Source organism: Anopheles ziemanni, chromosome 2, assembly GCF_943734765.1.
Source record: "Anopheles ziemanni chromosome 2, idAnoZiCoDA_A2_x.2, whole genome shotgun sequence".
NCBI lineage: Eukaryota > Metazoa > Arthropoda > Insecta > Diptera > Culicidae > Anopheles > Anopheles ziemanni.
The window spans coordinates 89,678,019-89,702,001 of NC_080705.1; the positions used below are offsets into that span (position 1 = coordinate 89,678,019).

Below are 23,983 nucleotides of genomic sequence, written 5' to 3' on the forward strand. Positions count from 1 at the left end.
TCCCTCAGTCGACTGCATCGTACCAAATTCGATTAGCATGTGTCAACTTGTCACAACAATTGCATTGCCAGAACCACACGGAGGGAGTTGTGAACAAAGCGAAACGCAGGTCTCTGAAAAACCCTCTGTCAAATTCATAATTAATCCAAGCACCAGAAAAGTGCATGCTTCCGTTTGTTATTGCACAAACTTTTCGCCACCTCCCATCGTTCGAATGCTCGACGGATACACTCGCTCTGGTGCTGCTAATCTGAAAGCAAAAACCCCCACCGTTAAGTGGTTACGGTGAAGATGATGGTTGAAGGTGGCTCGAGATACTTGGGAATGACGTACGCAGTGCTACCATTGCATGCACAATCCATGGAATATGCGGAATAGCGAAGCTAACTGTGTTTCAAATTTAATCCCGTATGAAAATAGAAGCAGATTTGAATAATTAAAACTGACAGGTAGCACGGTGGCACCGGAACGAGGAACCCGAGGGTTACCCTTGTGGTTGTTGTAGCGGAGTTTCATGCACCATACGTGAAGTTCTCTTATTGTGCTATGCTTTCTAAACTCTGAAAGCAAAAAAAAAACGACGGCTTCGTCTAAACGACTCCCGATGAGATCCAACGTAGCGTTCCTCCAAGTAGACCGCTCCTACCAATCCTTCGCCTCGGCGTAGATGGGAAAAACCCCCAAAAACGGACAGACAGGCTAACGAAAACTTTTAGCCACAGACTGCCTCTGCCCTTTGCGTCGGTTTCGCTTGCTTTCGGTGCTCGCTCCGAAGGCGCTTTTCAAAATGTGACATGCGTACGGGTTTGAATGCATGTAAGGCTAAGTGAGACCCTCCGCTCCCAAGACCACCACCCCCCTGTTCCCATGGGGCATTTACACCGGGGCCTAAAGCACATAACACAATTAGCGAATGTAATTTGCTCTCATTACTTCCCTTTATACTGCGCGCGCCATCTCCCGCCGGGGGTTCAGACACGCTTAGTTTACGGTTTCCACCAGGTTCCGTTACACACATGTGCACACGGGTTGCTACAACAAAATGGCCTCCAACAGGAAAAGCATTTCGCTGTATACCGTGCCCATAAATCGGATGCGTAACGAAATGTGGCAAGCTTTCTTCATTTTGGCATTCAGCGGCTTAGCTTTTCCATCCCTGGTGAGGTTCCCCTATGGGGTTGGAGAACAAGCGTCGCGTTCCTTTTTGGAATTTTCCTTCAATGTATTCCTTGGTGGTTGCATTCGGTTGGATTTTACAGCCATTTCGCTCCGTATCGCCTTGTAAAGTTGATCAATAAGTAGTCACACAGCGGCAGGTTTTATTTGTAGACTCGCTGTTTCTTTGAGTTTTTCAACTATGAAAATTGTTTACATTAAATTAAACAAGAATTTCTTTACTAAACTACTGAATACTTGAGCCGTCATGGAATACTTCTAAAAATTACTCGGAATTGCCCCATAGAAGCACAAGCTCGAGCTCATCTGGACCATTAATTTCGTACCCGCCCGGGTGTGGGAACCCCACAGATTAAATCTATCAAATAATTTTAATGATGCCCATTTGCATCCGCCCAACACATCATTACGACGATAAATCTGCAATAATCATGCACTAGAGCGAAAACTATTACAATCGCGCGGCTCGCAATTCATTTCGAGGCGCTGAAAAAAGGGAAAAGGTTCATCCGTTTACCAGGTACGGATGTGCAAATCAAAATGGAACATCCCGTACTCGAATGTGTGTGGTTTCGTCTGCATAAAATAATTACCTACGCACGGGAGCGGCACCCTGGGTCTCCCGCTTCACCATGCATTGTTATTTTTACTATCAAACATTTGTATGTTGAAGGTATTTTTTGTACCGCTCTTCAAGTCCGACAGAAATATAACGCATTAAAACATTTCGTTTAATTTCATCGCCGGGTTCGGTGCAATGAGACACGCCTGGGATGGAGCGGTACGCCAGGAAAAGGATGATCAGTAATTTCGAGGGTAGTTGATGACATTTTAATGACATTCACATATTTCGACCGGAAACGTGAACGAGTTGGGAGGGAGGCAGGTAAAGTGGTAGCGATAATCAATGGTAATGGGAAATGCTACACTGGTTCATTTTCCCTTTTGCTTCCCGCGTGCCGTTCCAGTTGTTTTATGTTATTTTTTCCCCCCGCTAACCATAATGCATCACTTCCATTGCTGACGTTCATGTCCAGTTTGACTCATTTTCATCCTCTTCCATCCGGTTACCGTCAGTACCGTTTTCCGATTGCCAACGAAACAACAGCCCCACAAAATGGGTCGATGGAAATTATGCATCCCACCGACGGTGACCTGCCTGGTGGTTGGAAAAACGAAATGAGAAAAGCCTGAAACAAACATCAAGGTGTATGGGCTGCACTGCAGATACCAACCCCTCGATTGGCCAGCGCTCCATCGCACTGCTTCCCTGTACTTACACTAAATTTTAATTATTTATTTAAATCAAATACACTGCGCGATAACGACGAACGAAGGCCGGCGGCCAGTTCGGCAGCAAAATGGCAGTTGAATAATCATAAATCTCCCGCCAGTCATCTTGTTTCATGCACCTTTCCCCGGCCATCCCAGGAGCCCGTAGAACGATCGTTGCTGTTTGTTTGGATAGTTCCATCACCTTCGACCGGGAAATCTATGATTGCGCCGTCAGAAGCTGCGTAGCGTCAGCGGATTTCATAATCGTTATTGATAATGAAATGAAATGGGTACGCGGGCGTGCTCTGACAAGGGAAGATGGTTCGGTTAAAAATCAGGAAAAACCGGAACATCCATGCCTAGGATGCATTCAATCAAATATTCATATTGAATTTAACATTTTTCTGGCAAAAGGAATGACGAGGTCTGCTAATGGATTTCACCCATACCGTTCATCCTGTTGGTGATAATTTGCTGAAGAACATAAACAACCATTTAAATCCGTGACGTTGTGCGAGAAGAATAAAAACTGAGCATAAGCAGTGGAAAAATAAATAAAACGATCAGTACCCACATGCATACACATTTTATCTTACTTATTTCAGGTCCTTCGTCAGCACAGCTGTTGTCAGGGAACGAAATTATCTCCATTTGAATGAGCATTAAGCGCTCCTTCCTCGGACCGGGTTGATTATTTCTTCTTGAGCTCTTGTTTCTTTATTCGGAGGAGGCGACGGAACTCAAAGGAACACAATTTTCCACAGCTTTGAGCTGCTTGGAAAAGTTGCAAGCTCCAGTACTGGGCTTGCCTTCGTGTTTGGCGACAAACAATTGTACAACAGAGCCCATCCTCTACGGAAGCATCGAACAAGCTCGTCAAAGTGCTGCCGAAGTGGCGAAGACTTGCGAGGGGTTAATAACAACAAAAACAATTTTCTCGACAATATTCAAATTGTGTACGACCCTTTAGTGAAATGCGAATGTCTCGTTGGACAGCCGGGCTATCAAGCAAAGGCGCAGACCGACCAACAACGGTCGGAAATGAAAGCCCAAAAATAAACTTGGTCCCACTTTGCATCCCTAAGAACCGTCGGCGCAAATGAGATTGCAAAACGGAAGGATTAGGCAGATTTGGGCACAACTCGCCCGTTTTTCTATTACGTTTTCGTATTATTTCAAACTTCAAATTAATTTCTAGGTTGAAGAATAAGTTTATTGTCAAAGAAGAGTAAGTCATGCGTATTTCAAAGGGGCTCCACAAAGAACATTGATTAGGTGGTTTTTTTCGTTTAATAAACAACCTTCCGCTACTTATACCTCACGAAAAAGTGCTTGAAAACTTTGCACTTACCGCCTGCATAAACCAATAAAACCATAAGGTGCGACAAACTTCAAACATATCCAATCTCACCGTGCAAATGCACCCATCAAGAGCCACACAATGTTTATTGGTTGGCTTTTATTCCGCATCCCAAAACGGTATGTTTGCTTCATGGCCCTTTGATTTCCTCTTCGTGTCTCTATCGTTCCCTCGTCGAGCACCAAACTGGCATCATGGCATCATGGATTTGTAACTTTTGTTTTCCCCCCCTCCGTCCCCGAACAGCTATGAAACACGCGGGAAAAATGCCCAAAATGAAATCATATTTTTGTTATTGCTTTCACTTTCGGTGTGTTTTATGGCAACGCCTCGTCCGGGCCTTTGAAGGCCTAACTCACTTTACGCTGCTAGAAAATGGGGAAAGTCGTTACACGGGGTGGGTTTATTTTATGCGCCTCCACCATCTACGCACTTTCACGGTACTCACGGTTTTGTCGGCTTCGAGCAACGTCACGAAAAACAAAAAATCACAGCAAAGTAAGTAAGGAGAAAACAATGTACGAATCCTGAAAGCCACTCTTCGGGCTTTCACGCACACTTCACGGCTTGTTGCGCCTCGGGGTGCTCTCTCGGATAGGTGAACGATTTGAATGCCTTTTTCGGAACACGACATTTTTTACGATTTCATTTCCATTACGAAGTTGCGTGGAAATAAGCCATCGGAAAAACAACGGAGGGTTCAGCAGAAAAAAAAGTTGCAGTAATACATATTTCCACATTATACGATACGTAGTTGAACGAATCAATTACGTCACAAAATAGGTATCCTTTCGTTGGGAAAAGAACAACAAACTAGCTACTCAATCAATAGATGTTGTTTAATCTATACTAGTTTCTTTGGCGTATTAAACACGACCGTTTTATATAAACTCTAACGCTATCAAAAACGAAACTTATCGCACTTGGAAATTTCTTAAATTAAACAAAACTTTAAATGACAATTTCATTCTATATGAAAGTTTAGTTTACCAAAAGGGTTGTTGATACAGTTAGCAAAGTTTTCAAAACAAATTCTGAACCGTGCTAACTGCCAAACGGCCCGCAAAAGGTGCCTTCGATTCAGCCCCTTCGTTGCGAAACACAAACAAAACCAGGAACTTCAGCAAAGGATACGATGCCACAAACATCTGAATATAAAATGAGCACATCCGAGACGCAATTCATTCCGCCAATGTCGCTTCGAAATATTATCGCCAAAAATCCGATTATTAGACTCGTTCTCGTTTTAAGCGATTCGAAGGTGGAAAAATGGAACTGAAGCTTCTTCCTCCGGCAGGGGGAAAACGGTCGTCCGCTGGCTAATGAGGAACAAGCGGTGAAGCCTTCGAACTTTCTGAATTCGGGCGCAGGGAGGAACCTGGGTTGGATTTCAGTTTACGCTTCCATAATGTTTTTCCTTCCCTATATCGTTGCTTATTGCGCCGCATCCGGAAGAGGAGCTAGGTGGAAAATTTCATTTTCCAAAGTTTTGCCCACCAACAAAGGATCTGGTTGCCAAAGCGATATGCTAACAAGAACTTTCATTCCCGGTTCGAAAGACAGTTTTCCTTTCATTTTTTTTCTCAATCTGCTTGTCGCTACCAGGAAGTGTTCGAGGACGTGGGCGACCTAGTTGAAAATGTCTGCTTGTGACCTGCTCTCTTCCTCTCTGCTCGGAAGGTGCATGGGACTGCTCGTTCCTGCTGGTCTCAAATCCAAAGTGCTCAAAAGTTTCTCCCTTGCCCCAGCAAACGGAAGCGGCCTCACACACATGGCTCGACGATACTCGAAAAAGGCAAAATCATCGCCTAAAAAGGGATTTTTAATGAACTTTTGCTAACAGGCTGTCTTTTGACTACCGGAAAGTATGCATACTGCTGAGGTTTTTCGGATCGAACACCGAAAAGGAAGAAGCAAAAAAAAAATTAGCCGTTGCCAGAAATTCTCCTGGATACGAAACAAGTAGGCAGAAATTATTAATAGCAATAATAATAAAGAGGAGGACCAACTCGAGAGCGCTTTTCCGGCACGGAGAAGGCGAAGAAACCGAGCGCTGCATATGGTTTTTATGCTCGGAAAAACAACGCCTACCCCGGGAGATACAGAAGGGGTTTATCTGTGTTCATCGCCCGGCACAATCAAGCCCACCGGGCAGCTGATGTTGAGCTCTGACAAGGTTTTTGTGTGGGGAAGTTTTTCGTAAAAACCTTTTCCCACCTAAAACGCAAAAAAGGAACCTAACGGAAAACCGCACACCCACACGCGCTGCCTTCCGGAACATGTCGAACATGACATCGAAAATAGGCTCGTGTGCTGGAAAGGCGTAATCCTCCAGCTCCCAGGAAGGGTCTTTGGGCATTCCTTAAAACTACAAACGAGGCCTGGGCGGGGACCGTCCGCAACAGCCAATCCCTATGCCAAAGATTAAAATCATTTCACAGTTTTGAATACCCTCATCGGCACAAAAGCGTTGCGGGATGGATAAAAAGGACGGACGCGCCGTTGTCATTCAAAAACCCAACCCCCAACCGGATACCAGGGCAGGTTTCCCTTTTGGACACTCGGGTGGTAGTGCTGCTGATGATACTCAATTATTGCGTTATGATTATTGCGGTTGCATTGGGAGAAAATTCAATTTCCTTCCAATATACGGGCCCCGATGAAGTCGGAGTCCAAATGTTGTCTAATGTCATTTGTTGCTGAAGCAACACCGACCGATATGCTCGGTGTGCCGTGGTATGGGAATTGAATTAATTAATAGAATAGATAGAGCATGAAGGAAACACCAGGATGACCCGATCGACTTGCAACAGGGTTGGATGGTCGTCTTGAAATGGATACGCACTAATGGAGTTTAATTTACAGAACATTTGATTTTATTATGTCATATCGAATGAAATGTTTTGTCACGAAGCAAACCGTCCGGTGGAATTGAAAAATAGCTACGTAGCGTTATTTTGACCTAAAATATTTGTAAAGAATTCAACAGGAACCAAAATTGTTTTTTTCATTTGTGTTATTATGGACAAAGTCCTCCTTTTACAATCGAGTTTTCTTTTATAACAGATATGAAGTATCTTATTTGGACGGCTTTATTTAATCGGCCCAATCTGAAGACACAAAAATCCTCTGAGTTGGATTCAAAAAAAAAAATCAATCAACAATTAAATGTTCAAAATAAACCTCACCTTACCTACTTTACCTTTGTTCTTAAAAAAGAACAGAAGAATTGGTAATAACTGTACTATGTTCTAAGTATATTTTTAAATAATTTTTTTCTTCTAATTGTTACCATGCAAATATATTCATGTTGATACAAACGTTTCTAAATTACCGACAATAACTATTTTAAATAGTATAAAGTTCTTTCTACATAGGGAATTCCATTTATTAAAGTACTTCATACCAGTGCTTTGCTTTAAGACATCACTTTCCTTTAAATGGTCTCCTTTCGCCCGTAAGTAGCATCACAATATCCTGTTATGTTATTTTTACGACTTTTTTCAAAACTTTATCGTGGGGTATAGATAATTATAATGGAAAAGGCAAAGATAATGAAAAACCGTGCACCATTCAACGGCCTTCAACGAAATCGCGTGAACCCATCGGCTTCATTGCCGCGAAGAAGGTACTACCCAAAGCCTCCTTTAAGCTGCTCCGCGCGCTTCTTATCGTAAATTGGATAATCGAATCAAACAAAGCGGCCGGGCGGCTGGAACGTCGGCGATCGGCATAGCGCAATATCATGGCCTCATATCCCCGCTGCTGCGTGACCTAACCCACCGAACCACCTCCCGGTAGAGCTCCACCGTGTTCGAGCGACTTATTTACCCAAATCACCCAAAACGGCCAGTTGATTCAATTTAGAGCCAATCAGCGGACGCACTTGACGCAGACACTTTCATCCCAGACGGTAATGATGACGACGCCCGTAGCGAACACCCGGTGACGGGAGATCGGTCAAGAAGCAGAAGCGGGCGCTGTTGGGTAAAAAACGTGGCCACTATCAAATCACGTTATCATCAGTCGCGTTAGTTCGCTTCGCTTCGCGAGTCGTGAAGCAGCGCGGGTTTCTCCTACAGCATCCGAGTGGAAAAAGGTATTGATGCTTCCGGGCATCAGTGAGCAGGAAAAACCTGGCATACACACAAACACACACACACACACGTACAGCAGAGATCAAACAAGAACCAAACAAAATTGAATTCAAACAACGAACCGCCACGTTTCGAGCGAAGGATTCCAAAGGAATAGTCATTATCGGGCCCACAGGTAATGAAGACAGGAAGCGCGTGAAAATGGATCGGTTTCGCCTATCGTGCGCACCGAAGGACCGGAAAGCGTCCCCGAGAAGTGGACAATGTCATACCCGTTGCCGCTTTTAATTGGTGTTTATGCTGGCAAAACAAACACACAGACAGGCTGAAAATCTGGCGAAACTTCTCCATTTGGGAGCTTCGTTTCGCTTGTCTTTTAATAAGCGCATCGTTAGTGCAGTGAAAAGGGAAGATAAAAGATTAGGCACACTGTTCAGTTGATACTCATCGATTCTGCAGTTTAGTGAATGGTTGTGAACGAGCGTGTATATTTCGTCGGATTTCTTTCTTTGGGTTTGTACTTCTAATCACTGCGCTAAGATAACGCTTCGCTTCGAGACTCGTGGTTTGAAGCGGGACTACATCTAAACCGGATAGTGTATAAACGTACAATGGCATCGGTTGCCGGGGAGCTGCTCAGGCGGACACTACCGAAGTCCCAAAAGTGGTGGCCATTAACTCGCTCCTGGCAGCTCGTGCTGCTAGCGCTCGTCTCAACGGCTAAATTCGAGCAAATATTTGGCTACCACATCCGCCATGTCCAGGAGGAATCGAACCACCAGCTGCAGCAGGACCTGATGGACTTCATCGATCTGGTGCCGTTCGAGGACGTGCAGCGGCTGATGCAGTACTACTACCACTACGACGTGGAGGTGGAGAGTGCCTTCGATTACGTCTCGACCGAGGACTACACGCAGATACGGCTGGAAATTGTCAACCTGAGCGAGGTGCGCAGCTTCCGCAAGTACCTGGACAGCATCGGCTTCAGCGTGGAAAACACCTGGGCCGAGCTGAACAAGCGCTTCGATGCGGACGATATTTTCCTCGAGCCCGACGAGGAGCTGCGTATGTGTAAGTGTTAAATGTGTGGCAATATTCTAAGTGTGTATCACTTAATAAGTTATTTTTATTGCAAACACTCACTCAATATTTTTAACCCGATCAAACAATAACAGAGAAAAAGCTAATTTAAACTCCCGAAATAGAACTAATAGCATCAAAGCTTTCTTTTTAAATACAAAACATACGTTTTGAATTTAAATGTAGCTTAAACTGTTTAACTCTAACTTCTATTTTGAAAGGAAAATGATTTCAATCCTTGACGATATCAGAACTAATCTGCACTCAATATTTTAGCCCGACCAAACAATAATAGAGAAAAAGCTGATTTAAACTCCCGAAATTGAACTGATTGCATCAAAGCTTCCTTTTTTTTTATACAAAACATACGTTTTGAATTTAAATGTACTTTAAACTCGTTAACTTTAGCTTCTATTTGAAAAGGAAAATGATTTCAATTTAGAGACGAATGACCAAGAAGGTCAAAGTCTCTAAAATCAAACAAAAATATGATTTTAATCCATGACGTTATCAGAACAATTATGCACTCAATAGTATAATAGACCTGCAGAGTTTACTAAGTTATGGAAGCTTCTAAGGAATGAGGATAATAAATTAGGTATATGAACAAATTACAGTTTTGTCCTCCCTAATCTCAACGTCACAGGATAGCTCAACCTGTTACATAGTAACGTCATTTAGTGAATCAGTCTTGCCTCAAAGGGAACATATTCAAAGCTTATTTATTGTTCAATACAAATAATTCAATCTACTCTCCTTATATCTTGTGTTGAAACTAGAGCCGAAGAATTTTATTAAATCAACCGTTTATTTCCTCCACACGGAAAAGACCGTAGAAACTGAAAAAGCTTTCGAAAGCGAACAACTTTCTTCGCTCGTCCAACGCTTGTCGTTCGGACATCGGTTCGTCCGATGGTCATGTTTTGACCGATTGTGTACCAGTCAGCGGAAGTAACTTCATTATTCAATCACCCGTGAAAGTGCCATTTGGTGCCGCCGGTGGCATTTCACCGGGCAGGCCGGGCAGGATTTCAATTCAAATTGGAATTTGTCTCCGCGGCCAGTTCCTCCTCCCAGCCCCACGAACTACCCAGCGCCCGACCGGAAGTGCATACAAAATTGCATCGCCAAGCAGCGACCAGCCTAACGCGCCCTTGCTCCAGTGCTAATCCGATTTGGTATCGGCGTAAAGTGTTGAGCGCGAAGACGGCTGTAATACCCACACACACACATCTTCGGTCGATTCGATCAAAAGCCGCCCTGCCAAAGGCGTCTTCATTTGTCACTTCCGTCCGAAGTCGGGCTGATTGCTAGCCGAAAGGGGGTCCGGAGGAAATCGAATCAAAGGGACCGGAAATGGTCAAAGTCGAGGCCTCGGAACCTGGCGTCGGAACCTTCGTGCGAGATGGAATAATATTCAATTAAATTATTTACGATTTAATCCGGCACTTGCATGTGATTGCATCCCGCCCTGACGCACCGTGTGCATGTAATGGCCGTAGCTGTTGAGCGTTGAGGGCTGCACCGCAAAACCGCAATACGTTCGCATCTTTCCAATTCAGCAGTTCTGGCCGGCAGCGGTCGGTGCGTTCTTGAGCACAATCGGGCCGCGTTGCCCCTGGAAACCCATTGCTGCATCACACGATAACGTCATCTGCGGACAGTCATGCACACGACATTTGCCTAAAATGTGCTTCCATTCGTCGTGGCATATGTTGCTCCAGCTCCAAATAATCTGCACATTGTGTTGGGATGTGCTACAAATAATAAGTTAACCCATTTCTACGATTGGTTTCATATAAACATATTGTAGGTAACATTGAAACACAATCCTCTTTGAGCTAAGCAAAATCGTTGCTACTCTCACGAGACCAGGCCACACGCCGGAGCCTCGGACCGTTGCTCGGTGCAGTTGATTGTCATAAGCATAAAACCGCAAACGATCCACCTGGCCACACACAGAGCGGCACCGCCATCCTCCGGCCAGCACTGACAATTTGGTTGATTGTATTTGGCGACGCTGATGAAAGTTGTGACGATTGCATTTTGCGCGTGGATGGGAAGCGGAGAAAAACAGGATCCCAGGGTTGGCGTACGGTGAAATGCCGGGACTTTAGTCCCGCAAAGCCCCCCCCGGGGAGGCAAAAGCTAATGAAGCTTTTCCCATCAACTTCTCTCCCATGAAAGCGGGCGCCGAAGTTGATCCAGTAAGTCGCCGTACGTAATCCGTACGTTTGTCAAATCGGTCGTTCATAGCCAATGTTTCGGGGGAGGCTCTAACGAATTGGTCAACCCGGGAGAGTACGTCAGGGCAGATACGAATGTAGCAAATTAAATTATTAATCAATTACTGTTTGCTCTAGAGTGGGTTGAGGGCCGGGTGGGGTGGCTTTTTGCCCGCACCGGTAACGAGAGGTCCTTCCGTATCGATATCGATAAACGAGCCCGAAGGTGAACCGCAGGTTGGAGGCAAGTTGCAGTAAAAATCAAAAATACCGGAGGCTGAGAGAGCGTCCGTTTTATCGTGTTCCCCTGTGGAAGAAGTCATTTGCGACGTCTCATGAGAACCGTGTTGTGTGTTTCCCTTCTTTTTTTTCGTCGTTTCCGCTTGCCGCATCGATTGCAGTAAATCTCACCACCAGAGGATTGAGCGGATTAGTCGATGACATATTGGCGCTGCTGCCGCAGGACGAAATAATCCTTCTTTTCTTCGACAAGCTGGAAACGAGCAACGATTTCTCCTTCTTCTTCGAGCAGATCGGTAGCGGCGAGTTCGAGAATGTGCTCAACATGCTGCAGGTATGTATCCTTCGTAACACCAGCCGAGGTGTGTGGGTGTGTGTGGGAGCAACATTTCCCATTCAATCAACGAAATTTATTCCTTCCACTCCAGAGGCGATAGTTTTCCTTTCCACGCAAAGCCCCAAAAGGCACGCAATTTGTGCCCGAATTCGGTTACGAAATTGATTCCCGGAAAAGTTTTCGTTCAACAGCTACCTTCCTTTTTTTTCTACCCGCCGATCCGGATAATCGGAATTGGTGGTAAATGGTTGATACCGTTTTATTGTATTTCTTCTTTTTTTTGTTCATATTTTTCTTCCCATTTCTGGTCCCCATTTGTCCGCCGCTTCAGTCATCGCAACAGCTACGGATACTGCTCTGGAGACTCCAGCGGCACGGGTTCGACATTCCCGGGTGGATTCAGCTCGTGCAGAAGTATTTTAGTTTTAGCAGTTTTTAACAGACGAATGAACGCTTTGGGACAACAATGAAAAGTAGAATAAAATACATCTTATCGTCAAAGGACAACGATCACGACAAATTTAGACACTAACGAAAAGAAGAAATCACAATACATTGTAAACAAAAAAACTGCCCAACGCACTCTTTAGTTATAAGAAAACTGAAATACATGGCCTTTCCACAAGATGCAAATAAATCCGCTTGTAGCCTTCGTGTGTGTGTATTTTAAGGAGACTTTATTCAAACATCGTTAGAAGCGACGAAGAAAAACTCTTCCTGTTACTCAACGCGACGACGGTGTATCCCCGTGAACTTCCGGTCCGTTTGATTACGAAAAAGCTTTTGCCCCTTGTTTGTTGCTTGTCTTGCACAACAAAAGCGAGCACCGTGTGAGAAATTAATAAAGGATACGGCAGGGAAAACGCAAAGGGAAGTGCAAACTTCGCGGCCCATTGTTCAAGTGTTTCGCCCCCTATATAAGCCGGTTGGAAAGTTGATCTAAAAACGCGTGTGACAGATGCTGCTGCGGGAAAGTGCTGGAACCGGCTGGATAGGGGTGTTGTTTACGCGCTCGCAACGAACGGGTTTAAACTGTTTGCTCCATACAAACACGTCCCCAGCAAGCGGGGGGAAAAAATCTGAAACGAACATTGGGTGGGAGAAAAGCGGTAAAGCTATGAAGAAAAAAACACAAGCAGGGGGGAAAATACTTACTCCGGGAAAACTACAAAGTTTACGCTATTAACCCTCCTTAGCGGGCGACCCCACTGGTAAGTGTCCCCCCATCGTTAGTTCACGGGTGAAATTTGCAGGAATTAGTGGAAAGAAAAACTCTCCCATCCTACCTTTTATTTTTTTTTTCCAACTGCAGAAAAGCTTTCCCTACTCGAGTCTCCCTGCTTATCGGGGAGCACCGAGAGCCGTCGCACATTCCGCGAAGATGTAGGTGCCAAGAATGATCACCCCTTTTTTCACGTCGTCGACGCCGGGAAAACAAGGAACCCGCTGTATGTGCACGGTGGGAAAAAGGAGGGTGTACCTCCCCGGAGTTAATCCAGCGAGCAAGCTTGTTAAGTCTATTTAACGGTGCTATGTCCTCGAGTTTTCCCAACGGTGCTTTTTCCCAGAGCTATGAATGTGCTGTTGTGTCCAACGAATAGAATAGGGGTGTGCCTGCCGGAAGAAAAGCGGAAAGTGTGATCACTCCACGCAGTGTTTCATTCAATTTATTATTCTTTGAAGAAGGATCGTAAATGAACTAGCCACACCGGAGCAAATGAGGAGCTGTTCTTTTTTTATTTTAACGAACCCCGACGCTCGCCGAGATGGTGAAGGTTAAAAGCTCAATAAAATGCTTAAGAGAAACGTAAGCACTTCTACGGACAAGGAGCGACGCCGTACGACTTTGTCATGCGATTTAATAAACTTTCGAAATTCAACTGTAAACAGCAAACGGAAAATTACACCGAACCGATTCCTCACCCCTGTCCCAGGCTGTCTTGCCTTTCCCACCCCACACCATTACTTGCAACAGCGTTCCACCGCTTTCGGATTTACGATTTCCACTGGAATGGAGGAGGAAGTATTTTGGGTGATCGTAAATTAAACATTGACTGCAGGCAAAATGGTTTCATGATGAAAATTACCCATACAACGACGGTACTGGATGTGTCACCGGTATCAGGGGAAGGGTGACGTGCGGGTACACAGCACGTACACGGAATGTCACCGACGTTGGCAGAGCGGCAGCAGACAGTCGGACTGACTGACGGTATTAAATGCGAATTCTAGTGTGTTTGCCAAACAGAAATATTAACCTGCAGCTCTCCGAATAATTAAAAATGTGGAAAAATGGGAAGATTGGGTTCGGTATTGGGTGAACGAGGCAAAAAGAGGAAAAGGACACACTGTACAATCCAGATGATGATTCGGAAGATTTTCTTCGGTCGGTTGGCAACTCGCTCAATGGATGTGTATTTGGTTGTTTACTTGGCTTTAAAATTAGTTCGTGAAAGATGTAATTTAAATTTGCAAAATGGCTAACACGGAAACTCAATCAAATAAGTTGATACCATGTATTTACATTGCAAAACCTTACCGAATTGGTGAAACATTCAATAACATATGGTTCTTGATTCTACCGACACACGGAACAATTTTCTTTTTCTCCTATGGAGGAGTAGTCTTTCGGCTTCGTAAGGATAGGATTGTCTCAGTCAAATATTTCCTCTGTCAACCATTAGAAGCATAAGTAAACTTCCGTGGAAATGATTATTTCGCAACGAAATCCTTCAGACTCGTTCAGCTCCAATTCAGAAACTTCCTACTCCGGTTACGTACATTTTTTCGTGGAAAGCGGATTTGTCGAAAACTCAATTCTTCAGTAATACTTCGATAACGAATTCCAGCCCGTTTCGCTTTGATCACGCACCGACGATAGGCCCTCTCGGAAAAAAAAGTTTTATGTTCCATCCGAAGTTTTGGGTGAGGCATAAATTTGATATGCATTTGGTTTGGGATAGAAGTTTTTCTTTGCGTCCCGCTTCGAAGAGACTGAGCATCCCATGTAAGCCAATATCGTTACCATCCCGTGCTATGGTGTCCCGTGTCGTGGAAAGGTCTACTTCTCTAAAATAGACTCGTCCCGGTGGGACAGGTGGTAGTTTACAAGCTTTCGTTTTTTCTTGTTTTTTGGGTTGAAAGGAGGTGAAAAGGTAAGTGACCCAATTTACGACGCAAAGTAGCTGTCCTTAGGCGCATCCTTAAGCGGGCTTCGTTTATCACGTGCCCGTAGACCCTTAGCAAAGATATCATTAGTGGCCGTACAATCCTCATATGTTGGGATGCCGGCGCACCCGAAAGAAGTAGCCTTTACACTACGTAAATCTTACCCCAATTTCCATTGCTTGCTCCGGCGAAGGGAAATCTTCATACCCCCTATGCCTATGGCAGGGTTTTGTTCTTTTACCTCGCATCGGATCGGCTGGATGTTATTTTAATTTTCCTACTCGCCCTACGTATACTACCCATTCCAAGCCATTATAATTGGAATTTATAAGGGTAGCATTCGGTCCTTCCGATACGGACCCGAGATGGTGTTGAAATAGGAGCATAACCGTCACACTAATTTCATCGTCGTGTTAAAAGCACACACGACGATGGTGCGCGATTCAATCTCTGATAAGCGTTCTTCGCCACTCTCAAAGTTACGCAGCAAGAAACGGATGACGATGAAATAGAAAGGTTTAGTGGTGATACATTTCGTCTCTTCCTTGGGAGTATCCTTCTTTTAAAGATCCTAGAGTGTTCGTCTCAATGGTGGATGATTGGTAGAATCCATTCTGTAAAAAGGACATTAACGTCCTTTATATCGTTTTCCGGTGTTCGCTTATTGTTCGTTGTGGGAAGCATCATTTCCCCGTTGTCATAGCCATCACCAAATAACCCTTTTATACATAACTGAACTTACTCTATGAACGATTGATTGATTTTATTGATCTATCGCACCAGAAAGCATTCAAAATATCACTAAAACGCTCCTAGATGATGATACACTCGTTTTATTCCTTTTACGGAAACATCCCTAAATCCCTGTTTAAAAAGTATAATGCTTGTTTCTTTTATTAAATTAGTTTTCACACTGTGTAACAGTTCTGAAGTTTTTTTTTGCGACAGTTTTGAAGATAGTTTACACGATTCGTGATTTTAAGAAATTTTAGTTTGGTATTTTAAATTCCATTAATCAGATGTTAGGAATTAACTTTCCAAATCAACTTGCCAACTAGAGAAGTCCATGCACACATCCCGTCAGTGTAGGCAAGGCTTCGAGGATCTTGGCAGGAAAAAAGCTAATAGTTCAAAACCCAGGCAAACCGTTTTCCATAATAGTGATTTCGAAAACGCCACCACTACCCATGGGGGTTAGTCCGATGAACGACGATGTCACCATCCTATCATTTATGTAGCCAACGTTCCGTATCTAGGGGAATGTCACCACATCCGTCATCGAGCAACCAACCATCCCGCCCCCTAATACCTCCTTCCGCCATTCGATCGCTTTCGAGTCTCGATTTGTTTTTCAACCACTTTCCACGATCCCAGGACAGAGTAGCACACCAAGCGAATGCATTTCCATGCTGGATGTTGTGAATTCAATTTCACGCTCGCAACCATGATGGACAGCGCGTTGGCGAGCGGAGCGGAGAAAGATTGGCGAAACTGGTGATGGAACGATTTTAATTTATGCTCCAACGTCACTACAGCGACGCATAAATGTATTTCCCACAGGTGTCATCATTCAGCTCGGGATGAACATTTTTGTTCATTCCCCTTTTTCTGGGCACGAGTTTACGTTGGCATACTTTTTGATGCTCTGAAAATAGTTTTGACGAGTCGAAAATATACTTTAAAGTGGCTTCCACTGTTTGCTGTACAACCGTATCAGCTGCAGTCAGAGTATGATAGTTGATGTGATGCAAGTAGAACGATAGCAAAGAAAAACGCAACAGAAAAAGTGTCAAGTAATCTACCACCCTTATTATCAAGCAAAGTTGCTCGTGCAATCTGGAACGACAAATTATTATTTTCCATCATAACTATGATCAGTTTCCGTCGTTATTGCCCCTTTTCCAACAAAGAAGGTCGTGGCCTTTTTAAGCGCTTGAATACCACATTTTTTTACCAGCGAAAAATACCTCACCTTCAGCTTCAGGATGCTACTCTTCGTGGTTGAACAATTTTTTGCCGAGTGGATTGCAACAATTTTTGAACAGCGCTCGAAATTTGTTAAACTTTATTTGCTCTTACCCATCGTGACACAATAAAGCCTCATCTGTTGGTTATTTGATTCGCTTCCACTGCGCTACTCTTCTTTTATTACACGTACTGAACAGAATCACAGATTACATCCGACGAGACTAACAGACAGACACAGAATAATATCTTGCTTCACATTCATCATAGTCTACTACATGACTATAGCCTACTCGATTGTTGAAGTTGTAATCGCAAAACTCAACACTCCTCCTCAATTACAACCGCTTCAACAATTCCCTTAGGTCAAACCTAACAACCTAGATAACTTCTTGAACTTTGTTGTTCCTAGTGGCTTGGTAAAGATGACAGCCACCATGTGTTCTGTGGGACAATAAGTGAGTTGCAACATTCCGTTTTCACACAACTCCTAATTTCTTCTACATGATGATTTTCACAGTACTATGGTCTCTGTGACCCAGGCGACGATGCCACATGTCAATGCAGTTAGCATTATGTCCGGCCGTTGCCAACAACGTACGCTGTACATCGGTATTGAGCTGATAAAGATTTCCATTGCGTTGTCCTTTCATCAACACTTTGCCGTCTTTCTTCACAACGCAGCCATTTTTGGAAAAGTTTACTGTGCAGTTTTCATCACACAACTTGCTTACAGACAGCAGACTTCCTGACAGTGACGGCACATGATACACATGTTTCAGCCTCACAAGGATGTCCTTTTCATTTCCATTAATAGATCGAAACTTAGCAGATCCAAACCCTGCTGCAGATGTTTCCCTTCCATCAGCCAAGCTCACATTTGTGGTGTTCGCACGTATATCATCTAGTAGCGATGCGTTGCTAGTCATATGAGAAGTTGCTCCTGAATCGAAGATCCATGACGCAGAGCAATTCTCCTTTTCAGATCTAGCTCCCAAACACACTTCTACTTCTGCATTTCCATCCACCAAATGCGCCTTCTGTTTAAACGATCTGTTCACAGCTTGGTCCTCCGTCTTTTTCAGTAATCGATCCTGTTCTAGCTTCCTGCAGTAGCGCCTAATATGCCCTTCTTTATTACAATAATGGCAGAGCCTTTTCTTCTGCATAGGTTGCTTTGTTTTTACAACCTTGCAAGAATGCTCTCCATTTCCATGGCCATCACGCTCGACTCTTTTCCGCCATTCATCTAGAAGCTTTCCTTTCACGAATTGTAAATTCAAATCTTCTTCTGGTCGGCTTTCTAGGGCGCTTATCAAAGTATCATACGATGCATGCAGGCTGGATAAAATAATAGCAACTAGCCAATATTCTTTCAGAGCATCTCCCATACTTGCGAGTCGGTTCGACAATTGCGTTATTTCAGCAAGATGTTCTGCCATGTTGCCATTTTCGGGCAATTGTAGACGAACCAGTTTCCTCAGAACATGGATTTTGGAGGATAGCGTGGCTCGTGCATGATGTTTCCGCAGAGCTTCCCACATTTCTCTTGCAGTTGCGGAACGGATGACGTGACACGCTTGGTTGTCGTCGATGGACAAACCAATGAAAGCTCTAGCCCTACCATCTTTAACAATCCAGGTAGTATCAGGCGTATCAGGCTTCTCATTTTTCACTACGTCGATCAATCCTTCCTTGGTCAGCAACAACTCCAGCCGAAAACGCCAGATTTCATAATTGAAATCGTTCAACTTTTGTATCGAGAAATTCGTATCCACCATTTTCACGCTCAAGATTCTGGGCCCATAACCTGTTGGTTATTTGATTCGCTTCCACTGCTCTACTCTTCTTTTATTACACGTACTGAACAGAATCACAGATTACATCCGACGAGACTAACAGACAGACACAGAATAATATCTTGCTTCACATTCATCATAGTCTACTACATGACTATAGCCTACTCGATTGTTGAAGTTGTAATCGCAAAACTCAACATCATCGAATCGATGAAAGGAAGTAAAATACAAGCACACACACCAATCCGTGCTTTATGGCCAACGACTCTTGAAACGCCCATTCCGGTCGTCAGCATTTTTGCTCGGCCGTGGGGAAAATTTATTAAACTCTCGACTGCTTTTAATTGCAAATTGCTCGAGCGCTGCGGAAAGCGGATCTTCGTGGAACAGGTCACCCTTCCCACGCCGGGATATCGGTTGTTATCGTTTGGTGTGCTTTTCGAAATTTAATACTGTTTATATTATTCCGGTCGCACCGCCGCCAGGACAAACCGTGCCTCGGGGGAGTTGCATATGAAATGGTTATGGTTTTTTTTATCTTCCATCGCAGCTTGCATGCGCAATTCGTTGACATTTTTGAATTGCAAACTGTGCATCGAACTGCAAGAACGTTGAATCGGTGATCGGACGATCATTGTTCGGTTATCAGGTTTTTTTTCTTGTTCCTCCCGGAAGATCGTAACAATTGAATACAAGCTGGAGAGGGAATCAGTGTTTCGGATGTGTTTGTGCGAGTAATAATTAAACAGTGCATATTTATTACAAGTAGCATAAACGAAATAATAATGAGAATGGCGAAAGTGGTTACTCAACCTTTATCTCGAAAAATCACCTCACAGTATCTCCATAATCAATCATATAGCCGTGAAAGTATATATGAAGCATGTATATTCAATTTAATCAATTTGCAATCTGTTCTTTTATCCTTACTAACAAAAACAGTATGACCTTCTTACATTTGTTCAATCAAACTTTGAAAATAATCTTAATTTGTTTATGTTTGTCGAATAATTACACTTCTTTTGTATCAATTTACACCCAGCCCATCATCTCATGGCAGGTTTTAAGATTACTACACATAATTAAAACATTTTAACTCAACGATGGTTCGTGATTATCGTAGATAAGTCTTCGCACAGCGCATTAAAAAGTGTTGAAAGAGTAAATTACAGGATTGAACAAGTTTTAATTCCACTTCTTTTGCTCTTGCAGTTGAAAACAATTGGAGTTTTCACGGGCCAATTATATCTCTTAAGCTCAAGAGTCATTAGAGAAGATAGCCAGAAAACATTGGCATTACATATTATCCATTCCATAGTAATGGGAAGCTTCACACACTAAACCATGCACACGATGACAAATGTGCATGTCACTTCTGCCACGTTGGTACCGTCATCGAGTATGTGTGTGTGTGCGAGTGTGTGTGTCTACTAGGAAGCCCAATTAATGCTCACCGGGGTCGGAAGCTGGTCATCTTACGCAGCGCGAAGGAAATTGCTCCAATACGTCACCCGTACGACGTCCTGGCTGCACTGATTAATTATCAGCGTCTGCCACGCTGACAGGGCCAGTACGTTCGTCGTGTCCAGCGCCCACCGAGCCGACGGAGACACAGCCCAGCGGTGAAGAAACGCATGATCCAGCGAACGAAGGAGACGATACGCGATTTCCTCAAATTAATCTAAGCTGTTCCTTGGCTGGACGCGCCCGACACAACAACTGAACCGGACAACGACTAATAACCGAGGGCAACACTTCCGACCGGGACACTCTCAGCAGCACTTCCTGCGCACCGAGCGCGCGCGAACAGTGACGCCATTTTCCTGCGATTCCACGATCAAACAAACCCCTTCCGTGACGGTTCATCTCTCAAGGCAAACGGTTTCCCTTCTTTTCTCTAGCCCCATCGGACGCTGCAATTCCTATGCAAATGCAGCGTGTCAACCTTTTTCGGAACGATTTTCCCTTCAGCCCACCCACTCGGCCCAAGGCCGCCACTCCTTGGTCGCGGCGCACGAAAGCGGGAAAACAATTAATTACAACGGTTCGGATGTTAATCCCTGCTGAGTGCCTGACAGATCCCTTTTGCCCTTTTGCCGGCACGAAAGTCACTCGGGCAATGAAACGGAGCACCACTTGGAGGGAAAATCGGATGGCAGCCCCTTATCACCGATCCAGGTCGCTCGCCCGTCCCCCTTCTGCCACGAAGCCTCGGAGATGTCTCGGATGGTTTTTGCCTTCACCAGAGCGCTGCTCGCACCACACAGCGTTGGTCGTAATTTCCTCAATTTAATTTTTAATAACCTTCCTGTCCAACGTGGGGACGGTTTTCTCGCCCATCTCAGGAAACTGCCTCACCTCGGCTGCCCTCTATACGTCTTCCCCGCTTTTTATGTACGCTTCACTTTGCAGCGACCCAGGAAAAAGTATCACCCAGCACGCTGGTTGGTGCATGCAAATAAACGATCAAAGTTTTAAATTAGCTTCTAAATTGCTCCCTCCGAACCCGACCGCGTCCTCCCATCTGGCCGAAAATACCACGCAAGCAGTGCGAGTCCCGGCATGACCACGTTTAAATATCAGTTTCCGTTGTGAAAAATTGGAAATTAATGATAAAGTCCAGCGTGCACGGCAGTGAGTCTGTTTGTGAAACGGTGTTGGCTGGAGGAAAATGGCCACCCAAAATATTCACCTTCACCGCTTCAAGTTTGAATGCACATCGGTATGCTGCAATGGTCCGGAAAGATAGATCGATACGGCCCAGTGAATCCCAGTCGGGCGACCACGTTTGTGATGAGAGAGGACGTTGTTTAAACCAGAAGGTTCCCACACCGATTGCAGAAACAGTTTCCCCTAATAGTATACAACCCCAAATCCCAAAGACTCTCCCTCGAACGCACCTCGAATCGGCTAGAATTCGGATAAATTACATGCGAAACATCAAGTGCGGATAATACAATGAATCAACATAAATCTGGAAGTTCTGCCGTCGCATCAAGTCTTAACCCTTTTCACGCTGGAAAAAGGGATGTACACAAATAAAACAAATAAATCGAGCGGAGGAGGGTGGCTTGACGTGATTTTAAAAACCGATTATCATCTGGTGTTTGTGCTGCGTCGTCGCATCCCGGGAACGCAGTGCGAGCACGATGTTTTCCCGTTTGTGTATTTAAAATACCTACCCGTGGCAACATTTACGTTGAGGCCTGCTAGCCCCATACGGGGTGGACGAGAGTCACCCCTTGCGTACACACCAAACGCATCTGCAATATACTACATTTTCAGCACTAGAATCATCGTTGTAATTATGAACCGTTATCAGTAGAACCAGCAGGAATAAATATTTCAAGCGACCGTACACTGCAACGAGTCCATCCTATCCATAGTTCCCCTTTCCATTTCCCGTTTGGTAGTGCAGCACCAGTTGTAGCGGCTGAAGGATTACAAACAAAATTTGCATTTCACTTGCGGATCGACGTGTTTCGTGGGGAAATAAGACCACCAACTCTCACCGGATGTCAATGTTTGTGTTTCCAGCGATGACGCTTGTTTCTGTGAACGCAATGATGCGCCTACATGAGGTTCATTTCGAATAAAACGAAGCTAAAATTTGAAGTTTTCCCAGATGGAGACTGGGACGTCATCAAACATGCTGAAGTTAAGAATTACTCCAATAAGTATAAAAATGTATTTTTCGAGCTATACAACATTATTTATACCTAATACGATGACTATACATAAAACTAACCGAAAGGAAAAAATCACTAACTTAGCCTAAATTTATTTGTCAATGTGTTATTTCGAAAAACACACTACAAGACATGTTATTATACATCAATGGTATGGTTGATCAGTACATCAATGGTATAAATCTTGATGTAAAACGATTTTAATGAAGTTTTGGTTTTGCAGAGTTACAAGTCGCTAGTAAAAGATCATACACTCTTACAGCTAGATTTAAGTACTTTTAGTTATTCATACTTCTGGATGGTAACAATTCATTTCCTACACTACCGCAGAGCTGATCCGCCGATTGTGACTTACTAGGCTGTCAGCGTTTCCCGTTCGCCAGAATCCCGAACATGAACGATTGATAACCGTAACTGATCCCGGCAACGATCTCTCTCCGCCCACGCTCAGTTTCAGCAGGTTTCCCGTTTGTCCCGGGAAGGCAGCCGGCATCAGGTTTCCATTGCAGCGGAAATTTAATTTCCCGCCAGTTCAATTCCCAACAATTGCGCACAATATTGACGGCGGGAAGGGCGACGGAACGCTGAGGTGGACGAAAGAAAGCGTTAGCGTACCTTAAAGAATGTTTATTGCTTACATTGCTTACCACGGCGGAGGTAAACTTCTACGTCGTCGGCTATAACAAGGCAAAGGAGGAGGCCAACGACATCGGAGCAAAGTCGAGCCGACATTGGGTGGGTCTTTGGAGGGAAGTGTTTCGCCCCAAACCCGACGAGCCTGGAACATTCTCTGAGTGAGTGAGCGATTGTCACTTTTGGCAGTCAATTTCGCGCCGCGACAAAATCGATTGACTATCACGATGGTGTGGTGTGGCACAAGGAGAAAACCCCAGGGTTACCCAAAGAAAGCATAACGGAAAAAAACCGGCTAGTCAACAAGATTTACGCTCCCGAATCAAATTATACGCCACGGCGTGTAGTAGAACTTGCCTGCGTCTGGGAGCGAAGGCACTGAAATCCATTGCCAAGGTCTTGTTTGCCCTTTGACATTCTTTTTCACCCAAGGTAGTACAATTTCTTGCCATTTTTTCACAACGGAGATGGAAAAGAGTGGGATAAAGCGTGGGTGGAAATTGATCCTAGATAAATTTTTCATCCGAAGACACAGAATTGGTAAGATTTTTGTTCGTTTTTTTTTTGGTTTACAATTGGATCCACCCTCATAGAGTTCGGCTGGGAAAGGAAATTGTTTTATTTCCTTTACTTTGTGTTTCGTTTCGTTTTTGCTATTCGTTTCGTTTTATATAGTGTTTAAAACGGTTGGTGGAGATAGTACAGACTTCGAAGCTCAAAAAGATAATGCTAGTGAGTTGTATCAAGTATTGCTAAGAATTTCAGACATTTGTCAGAGGATACACACTGTTTTACTATCAAAATGGTGTATGCGTTCATATAATACTAAAGCTAGTAGAAACATTTGAAATAAAAATATCCAAATTGCTACTTTAAATTCTTCACAAGTCCCATTCTACTTCGACTCATGTGGCAAAGATAATGGACCATCATCTACCT

The 23,983-nt window shown here is 44.1% G+C and overlaps 1 protein-coding gene across 1 annotated transcript; it reads left to right on the forward strand.

Annotated features, from left to right (window-relative positions):
• Positions 1–8,519: 8,519 nt before the first annotated feature.
• LOC131294701 (protein G12-like) lies at positions 8,520–12,249 on the forward strand. The gene is made up of 3 exons (XM_058322746.1): positions 8,520–8,979; positions 11,615–11,787; positions 12,122–12,249. The coding sequence occupies exons 1-3, from the start codon at positions 8,520–8,522 to the stop codon at positions 12,227–12,229; spliced, it is 741 nt and encodes a 246-aa protein (XP_058178729.1). The 3' UTR covers positions 12,230–12,249.
• The last annotated feature ends 11,734 nt before the right edge of the window (positions 12,250–23,983 follow it).

Coding starts and splice junctions, on each gene's coding strand:
- LOC131294701 (XM_058322746.1), top strand. CDS start 8,520: ATGGCATCGGTTGCCGGGGAGCTGCTCAGGCGGACACTACCGAAGTCC. Junction 8,980..11,614: donor CGACGAGGAGCTGCGTATGT/GTAAGTGTTAAA, acceptor CATCGATTGCAG/TAAATCTCACCACCAGAGGA. Junction 11,788..12,121: donor ATGTGCTCAACATGCTGCAG/GTATGTATCCTT, acceptor CCGCCGCTTCAG/TCATCGCAACAGCTACGGAT.